This window comes from Gossypium raimondii, chromosome 6, assembly GCF_025698545.1.
Source record: "Gossypium raimondii isolate GPD5lz chromosome 6, ASM2569854v1, whole genome shotgun sequence".
Taxonomy (NCBI): domain Eukaryota; kingdom Viridiplantae; phylum Streptophyta; class Magnoliopsida; order Malvales; family Malvaceae; genus Gossypium; species Gossypium raimondii.
This window is the reverse complement of record NC_068570.1, coordinates 3,650,650-3,660,083: the sequence shown is the minus strand read 5'-3', so window position 1 is coordinate 3,660,083 and position 9,434 is coordinate 3,650,650. Positions and strand designations below refer to the sequence as shown.

The 9,434-nt window shown below is 32.7% G+C and overlaps 2 protein-coding genes across 2 annotated transcripts; both read right to left on the bottom strand.

Moving 5' to 3' along the window:
* Positions 1-749: 749 nt before the first annotated feature.
* Positions 750-3,336, bottom strand: LOC105771659 (alcohol dehydrogenase-like 1). The gene is made up of 8 exons (XM_052632625.1): positions 3,209-3,336; positions 2,783-2,853; positions 2,645-2,700; positions 2,485-2,560; positions 2,331-2,395; positions 1,223-1,318; positions 949-1,110; positions 750-863 (listed from the first exon to the last, which is right to left on the bottom strand). Exons 1-8 carry the CDS (start codon positions 3,334-3,336, stop codon positions 750-752), a joined length of 768 nt encoding a protein of 255 aa, XP_052488585.1.
* Positions 3,337-5,854: 2,518 nt separating this feature from the next.
* On the bottom strand, positions 5,855-8,710 carry LOC105774009 (alcohol dehydrogenase-like 1). Its single transcript, XM_012596288.2, has 10 exons — positions 8,570-8,710; positions 8,332-8,471; positions 8,202-8,248; positions 7,788-8,113; positions 7,387-7,469; positions 7,228-7,303; positions 6,812-6,876; positions 6,503-6,598; positions 6,238-6,399; positions 5,855-6,150 (listed from the first exon to the last, which is right to left on the bottom strand). Exons 1-10 carry the CDS (start codon positions 8,619-8,621, stop codon positions 6,037-6,039), a joined length of 1,161 nt encoding a protein of 386 aa, XP_012451742.1. The 5' UTR covers positions 8,622-8,710; the 3' UTR covers positions 5,855-6,036.
* Between the last annotated feature and the right edge of the window lie 724 nt (positions 8,711-9,434).

Below are 9,434 nucleotides of genomic sequence, written 5' to 3'. Positions count from 1 at the left end.
ACTTGAAACCCATCAAACTCGAGTTTTTTTGACATCGCAACTATTAACTCATGTGAGATATTAAAACTGCAAAAGAATTCTAAAAACTTGGGATAAAACACAAAAAAAAAAAAATCTAAAAAAAATAAAGACATTGAAAATGGTACATGTTCGGGAAGTAATGTAACCAATTATTCCAGATAGGTTCCAAATCAATTTGTTTGGTCCCATGTGAAACATAAATTATAGTAAGAGCAATTGTCGCAAGTGATTTGAAAGAGGGTATTCTTTTTGTTATTTTAATATCACACATGGGTTTGCCAATTGGTTATAAAGGGTTAAAAATGATTTTTAGAGTTAGGACTAAATTGACATATTTATAAATGTTGAGGACCAAATTTATTTTTATTTTAGAATTAGAACTAAAATGACAAATTTTGTAAACATTAAGGGCTAAAATTGTTAAATTTTTATAGTTAGGATTAAATTGATAGAACGTGTAAACATTATAGGGCTAATTTTGTTATTAGACCAATAATAAAAACCCACGTCAGCTCAAAATGACTGCAATATCTAATTTCGAAAAGTTTAGCTACTAAATCAAAAAAATTAATAATTGGTTGACCAAAATAGTTGACCCATAAAAAAATTAATTGTAAATGTATATTATATCAGTAAAGGAGTTAGAAATACAATTCTGCCCAAGGGCTTCTCTAGTGAATTTATTAAGTAGGTTCAGATTTTTATCAAATTTCCATTCTGTTCATTGGTTAATCCATCCGCATAATACAACGAAGACTTTTTCCTTCAAGCAGTGAATCCAAAGCTTTGTTGATATCCCCAAAACCCACTTCCTGATTTTTGAATCCATCAAGATTAAGCTCCTCCATATAACATTATAATATACAAAAATTTAACTTGTCAAATTATTTATAAAATTACAAGGCAAAGAGGGGCATGAAATTAAACCTTGTGTCGGTATTTTTGAGCAAGGAAGGGAATGCCAGATTTGGGTTTAAGTCCTCCAAATAAACACCCAATCACAGTTCTGCCCCTTAGAAGTAAACTAGTGTTGATAGCCAATGGTGTGCGATGCATCTCCAATCCTAATATCACTGTCTTGCCCCAATTCTGGTTAAATTTCCCCCACAAACCAACCATGAAAATTAGCTTTTTTATTTAAACCAATAAGAAAATTTTTAAAAAAATTAAGAGGCCACTTTCACAATTCACGTATACCTACCACTCTACTGCTATTGAAAGCATCTTCCATTAGTGAAGCCAATCCAATGCGCTCAAAGCAATAGTCAGCTCCCCCATCTGTTATTTCCTTAATCATCTGTAAAATATATATTATATATATGGCAAATATATGTGATATTATTGTAGATTGAGTTTTAGCTTGATTGGCATGAGCATTGTTGTCAATGCAGGAGGATGTGATTTGACGTGCATCATCTTCCTATTTATGGGGTGTGGAGGGATTACAAGTAGTTTTAAAAATTGTGTCAAAAAAAAATAAATATGTATCAAATTAATATTATAAAATTAATAATATTAATATTAATAACTCTTTCCAGGAGGAAAAGGAGGAGCTTGGTTTGCAGTGGATAGGGTAAATTTTAATATTATAAATAAAATAAATATTAATTAAAATTTCAGATAGTTCAATAATTTTAAATTTAAATAAACTAAAAGAAATTATATATTTAAATTTTGTTAAATTCAACATAAATTAGGTTTTGTAAACTCTATTTTAACATATTGATTAACTTAAGTATAAATAAATTACATTAAATTATTCCAAGAAGTTAATAATTAAAGATTTTAATAGAGAATATATATATTAAAATATTAAAATATTTTAATTTAAAAGGATAGTTTGATCCTTCACTTTTAACCGTTTTCGAATTGAAGATGATATTATATAATTATATAATTAAATATCCACATTTCTTTTTCATTCAATTTAATACAAGGCTAAGAAAGAATGGTATGAAACTTTAATTCAATCTCATTTCTATTGTTTTTAATAGGAGAATGACAAATTGGATTTTACCTTTTAATTAGATTTGAATTTTTTAAGAAGAAAAATCTAATTTGGCATTCTCCTGTTAAAACGGATGGAGATAAGGATATAATTCCTTTTAAGGGTTTGGTACGTAGAACAATCAACATAAAATTGGATGGATAATACAAATTTTCATTCAATTGACTATTAATATGAATATAATAGCATTGCCAACTAATTTGTTCTTGTTGGACACATCTGATTATAAATATTAAAATATAGAAAAAAAGTTATATGAATCTATCATGTTAAATTGAAATTTTGGGATTTAAGAACTAACCTCACTGAATTTTTTCTCTCCACATGTCATGGGATTGATGAAATGGGTAACTCCAAACTTTTTCCATAATATCTTTATGTTTCATACAGACTAAATTTTTCGGTAAAATATTTTAATGTTTTATCAACATAATTAAGATAAATAGTAGTGTTACCTATCTCCATTTTTTCCTGAATCAAATCTACACCTATGATCTTTGAAGCTCCACGTAACCTTGCCGCTTCTGCAACCTGATATACATGAATGGGTTTGCAAATGATCTAGCATATTTCATTGACATAATTCAAAGAAAGATGAATTATCATCTGGAGTACCGCAAGTCCAACGGTTCCTTCTTCAATGTCTGCCACCTTCCATGCTGTTCCAATCCCTATCATCCACATTAAGATATCAGACTAGCAGGCAAAAAGCAAAGGGTCCTTGATGGGAACATTGAGTTATATGGTTCTTACCGGTGGATATTCCGCAGCTAAGGAGGCAAGCTTTATCAATTGGGAATTTCGGTGAGATCTTCACAACATTACTTCATCCATACTTCAATTACTTTGAAAAGTGACTTTTGTTATCACCGATTATAAGATGCAACAAATTGAAGCAATTTTGTAGGTATCATTTTGTCACACGTGGCATTATCCACAAACTAGAGCACTTTGTATTTGTCACCAACTATTCAGCGGTTCAAATGAGGATGGTTCGCACAGTGGATTGCACCACACAAGGTCGCATAGTTGGGATTTTATTTATGGATGAGATGATAAATGATTTTATTTATGGTAATTGGAATAAAACTAAGCATTGCTAGTGAATTGTGCCATTAAAGTGAATAAATGGAGAATTCAAAAAAAAATTGTGGTAAAGGAAGACGGTCGACGATTGACCTAAAATGAGCCAAAGCAAATGTGACGTCGTGACGAGGAGCGACGTCACGACAATGGAAGCATGGACATTGTGACAACGCGATGAACTCCCAAATTAAGGAAGTGGCGACGTCGTGATGAGCATGCATGGGACGTCACGATGAAGCGACGTCTTCTGCACATAAACAGTCGCATTCTTTTTTTTCTCCAAGTAGGACTTCTTCTCCTAGTCAAACTATGATTACTTCAGGGTTATTTTAGGAATTTTCCCGTAGTTTTGAGCCTACTAAAGGGCCAATGTAACCTTGATTTGATGCATTGTCGAGGCCAATTGAAAGGCAATTAAAGATGTAGTACTACAAGGCTTTTCTTTTGGGGACGACAAGATGTAGTTGCAGATGAGTTTTGGTGAAAGTTTTCGTGGTAACTATAGAGAGAATTTTCTTCCCGAGTTAGGGCCTTATTTTTCAGGGTTTGTGTTTGTATGTTGAGTACATTTAGGTTTATTTTCTCCATATTGTACCTTAGTTTGTTTACTCAATTAGTGAAAAGACAAAGCCTCCTTTGCATGTGGTTTTTATCCTCTTTAGAGGAGTTTTCTATGTAAATATTTGTGTCTGATCTTCTCTACTTTTCTATTTTATTGTTTATACAGGTCGATCCCTAACAAACTAGTATCAAAGCCTTGTTCAGTCTCCGCAGATCGAATCGTTCAGGATGGAAACAATGAGATTCGACATCGAGAAGTTTGACGGAATCACAAATTTCAGTTTCTGAAAATTTTGGATAATTACGGAGGTAGCTAATGCGACTGAGGACAAGGGTGATGATTCATTGTTCTCCACATATAATCCAATTGAAGGTGGAGTCATGTCAGATGTCAGACATGTGCTTGATTTAAAGAAGAATCGCATCCTCTTTTTTGGTATTTAAGACTCAAATAGTTTGCAAAATGTTTGAGGTAAGGTTGGTCGCAAAGGGTTACAGTCAGGTGGAGAAAGGATATATTTTCTCTCCTATTCGGGTATTACTAACCCTTGGTGCATTATACAACTTTGATTTGAAGACTAAGAGTCTTTCAGTTTACAAGTTCGATCACTGCTTAAGCTTGTTTGGTAACCTAAAAAATTCGAGTTAGACCCATGACGGGGCATGAAAAAGAAGGAGTGATAAACACGAGTCAAGTTAGAGATTTGTGACATGTGTTTTGCATTTATCAAACATTTTGCAGGCACTTAGAAAGACGTTTGACGATTTACCGAAGAAGAGGTAAAACAAAGGCAACATCGTGACTTGAAGACAAGCAACGCTATAATGAAACCCCAAACAAACGTGGAGGCGACGTTGTGACGAGCATGCATGGGACGTCACGACAATTTCTCCAAGTTATGCAGTCGCGTTTTAAACTCCAAGTAGGACTTCTTCTTCTAATCGAACTCTGATTATTCCAAAGATATTTTAGTATGATTAGAACTCTAATTTATGCCTATTTAAAGGGACCATTGTACCCCTATTTTGATACACCAATCAACTAGGGCTTTTCTTTGAGGGCTACAAGATATAGTCACATATAGAGTTTTGGTGGTAACTATGGAGAGAAATTTATTCCCAGGTTAGAGTCTATTTTTGGGGTTTTAGATTGTTAGAGTTTTGTGACTTGAATCCCATCGCTTGTTAAAGAAATAAAATACAATGGCAAAATAAGGGGATTTGTAAGGGCAAAGGACCATGCTACACAAGTAGAATCCGTAGAGAACTATATTTTTTCTATTTGACATTGATTAGAATAGGGTTTTTCAACCTTTAAATAGATGTAGTCGAAAGTCCTCTTGTATCATTCGATTTTCAATATTAGTGAATTTTCTCCTTCTCTGCCCTTGATTTTTCCCGAAAAGGTTTTTCATGTAAAATTTGTATGTTCTTAGTTTTCTTTTCTTATTGCTTTGCGATCATTCTACTATCATTATCGACTTTAATTATAACATGGATAATGTATGTTTAGTACATTTAGATTTATTTTCTCCATATTGTACTATTGTTTTGTTTACTTCATTAATGATAAGTCGATGCCTCCTTTGCCTATGGTTTTTCCTTCTTTGAAGGTTTTCCACATAAAATATTTGTGTTCGTCCTTTTACATTTTCTATTTCGTTGTTTATACAGGTCGATCCCAAACATGTAGGGGTGGAGGAGATTGAAGATGAGGGGTTTAATGGGAAAGATGGGAGAATTTTGTTGAAGGAAGTTGAGGTGGGATTTAATGGTGGAGAAAATAGATGATAGATGAAGGGGTAAATGGATAAAAAGAAAGAGACTGGCAGGAAAAAGAGACTTCAGAGAGCAGCGATGCAGCAAGGGCAATGCAAGACATGGAAGTGACAGACGTTTGGAAGAGAAGATGAGATTTCTTCAAGGAAAAGTCAACAAAAAAATTTCGAAATGTCGGTTGGGTTAATGTGTTACGTCAGCAATAACAAATAATTTTAATGCAAGTGATTAATTTAAACAACTATTTTAATTAGAGTGATTAAATTTTTTTAAAAAAAATTAGAAGGACCAAAATAAAACAAACCCTATTTTATAGTGACCATAAATGTATTTTACTTTTTTAATCAAAGTTCTATTCTTGTATACATACAATTCAGCTTCTTATAGTAAAAATGGTGATGATCAATATTTCCTTTTTATTTTAGTACATATATATAATTGGAGAAGAGATGACAACAACAAAATTTGGACTATGACATTTGTGATGTCAACAATGAGCTTATCCATCGTTATTTTATGATGTTGACATCAATATTTCTTTTATTGATGAAAATTTAAAATGATAAAAAAATAAGAATTAATTAATCCATCCATATGATGCAACGAAGACTCTTTCCTTCTAGCAGTAAATCAAAAGCTTTGTTGATATCTTGAAAATTCACTTCGTGCGTTATGAATCCATCCAGATTAATTTCCTGCATGTAATAATATAACATAAAAAGCATTTAATTTATCAACTTACATCAAGAAATTACGAGGCAAAGAAGGGCATGAAATTAAACCTTGTGTAGATATTTTTGAGCAAGGATGGGAATGTCAGATTTGGCTTTAAGCCCTCCAAAAAAGCACCCAGTGACAGTTCTACCTCTTAGAAGAAAATAAGTGTTGATAGGTAATGGTGTGTGATGCATCTCCACTCCTAGTATCACTGTCTTGCCCCAATTCTGGTTAAATTTCCCCCAAAAACCAACCATGAAAATTAGCTTTTTTATTTAAACCAATAAGAAAAAGTTAAGAGGCCTCACTTCACAATTCACCTATACCTACCACTCTACTACTATTGAAAGCTTCTTCCATTAGTGAAGCCAATCCAATGCACTCAAAGCTGTAGTCAACTCCCCCATCTGTTATTTCCTTAATCACCTGTAAAATATATATTAAACAATTTAATAACTATATAATTAAACTCTTTTCATTGAATTTAATATATGTTTGGTATATGTGAAATAATCAGCATTTGGATTAGCTAATTATTCTTGTCTGTGACATTTTTTATATGTATCAAATCTAAATTTATTAGAAAAAATCACATGAATCAATTAAATTATATCGATATTTTCGGATTTTGCAACCCACCTCACTGACTTTTTTCTCTCCACATGTTGTGGGGTTGATGAATTCACTGACTCCAAACTTTTTCCCTATCATAGAAAAGCAATAATACTTTGAGCAGAAACTTTTTGATGCTTTATCTACATAATTAAGATACATAAAGTCTAGAGTTTACTATACAAGAATCAGGGTCTGGAATTTCAGGGTATAATGTCTAAGGTCTAGAGTTCAAGATATAAAATCTAAGATTTAAGGTTCATTTTAAAAAACTACTAAAACAACGTGTCAATGACATGAAAAAAATATTAAAATAACATTAAATAATTAATAAAGAATACAGAATGATGTGACGTTTTTATTTCGTACCATCCTTTTCCATTCTAAAATATGCATTAAAAATTATACTCCTATAAAAAAACAACACTAATTATTTTATTTACCTATCTCAAACTTTTCCTGGTTTAAATCTACACCTATGATCTTCGAAGCTCCACGCAACCTTGCCCCTTCTGCAACCTGATATGTATGAATGGATTTGCAAATGATTTAGGATATCCATTGACATAAATCAAAGAAAAATGGATTATTAAAAGGAGTACCGCAAGTCCAACAGCTCCCAGGCCAAATATGGCGACAGTGGAGCCTTCTTCAATGTCTGCCACCTTCCATGCTGCTCCAATACCTGTCATCCACATCAACATCAGACTAGTGCCCAACATGAAGCAGGCCAAAGCAAAGGGAAAAAAGGTTACGATCCACTTAGATTGCATTTTATTTCTCTATTTTAATTTTTTATATATTAAATTAAAAATAAATTAATTATTCTTTTAAAATTTTTATCTATTTTTATAATTACAAATTAATTTTTATATGTCAGTAGTATGAGATAAATATGACGCATTATGTATCATTGTCTAATTGTTCCATAATCAGGCCAGTTTTTCTCTGGAGAAATAGATAAATTTTAAAGGGTTTGGAAGTGGGTGAACCATTAACTTACCAGTGGATACTCCACAGCTAAGGAGGCAAGCTTTCTCAGCTGGGAATTCCGATGAGATCTTCACAACATGGACCACATCAACCACTGTGTACTCACTGAAGCTGGAAACAGACAAGAAATGGTGCAAAGTCTCCCCATTCATCCCCTTGAACCTACTTGTTCCATCCCTTGGCATTTCAGCGACCAATTTGTCACCGAATATGGAACAACCATTTCCCTTTTGGGACTTGCAGTCCCTACATTCTCTACAATTCGGACGAAACACAGGCACCACCATATCTCCTTCCTGAAATTCCTCCACATGCTCCCCTACACTCTCAACAACACTTGAAACCCACCAAAAAATAAGAAATTACAGTCTGAAAATGGCTTGAACTACAGCATGTGTAACAGTGTAAGGTATAGTTGAATTACCCAACAGCTTCATGCCCAAAAATTCTGGGAAAAAGTGCAAATGGTCCCTACAGGAAACCAATACTGTAATCTTCAATTTTTTGTATAAAGAAGGATGAAAGTTTGATATAAAATTTAGCAAGGGAATTACAATGGATATTTTCCAGAAGGTAACGTCAGAATGACAAAGAGAAGTACAGAGAATTTTTATCCTAATCTCCCAAGCTTTAGGTGGGTCAACCATAATTTCCTCTATCACAAGTGGTTCCCCTGGATTTCTGCAAACCGCAGCTGTTTATATCATGAAAAAGAAAAAACGAATCAGACAGGCAAGGTAATAGAAAAACAGAGAATCCAGGTAACAGAAAAGAGCAGAAATGCAAAACAACCTTTGCATCTTATAACTTTTCCTGCAGTTCCCGACCTGTTTTGTTTTTCCATGGCTTCTTCTTCTTCTTCAACCTTGATGAAGAAATAGGGACAATTTTTTCTTGGCCTATCCCAACTCTTTCTGCTATCTTTTGCTTCTATTTTCGATAGTAAGCGCTTACCATATTTATAAGGACTAATATGGATAAATTGAGTGTTCCAAAAAAACAAAAAAGGATAATTATTGAGTAAACTACATTTAAGGTCACTAAATTATTAATAAGTTTGCATTCTAGTCACTTAACTTCAAAAGGTTACAAAACGGTTATTGAATTATTCAAAAGTTTTCATTTAAGTCATTGAGTTATTAAAAACACTATTATATTACATTCTCTATTTGCATTGTCTACACCAATTAAAAGCTCTTATTCCACTTCTCTTCTACAGTTCAATTTTTTTTCGATCTCTGACACTGATTGTTAGATCGAATTGGATTTAATATATGTCTTTTTACTTGTCGATGGATATTAATGCACTGTACCGGTAGTCAAATCATCGCTCAGAGTTAACTAACTAGACTTTTCTTTAAAAAATAGTAGTCTAGTGACGTAAATAAAAATTTTCGAATAGTTCAGTGACACAAATGAGAAGTTTTAAATAATTTAATGACCATTTTGTAACCTTTTGAAGTTAATTGACTAAAATGTAAATTCATTAATAATTTAATGACTAAGAGACTTAAGAATCTCTTTCTATGGTAAGAAAATCTGAGTGATGATAAAGTTTCCATGTTGATTGGTGAATGGTGACCATCGTTCTCAGTCCATAATGTTGCAACATATGCTTCAAACCACTTTAAAAGGCTGTCAACTATTGCAGAGAGAA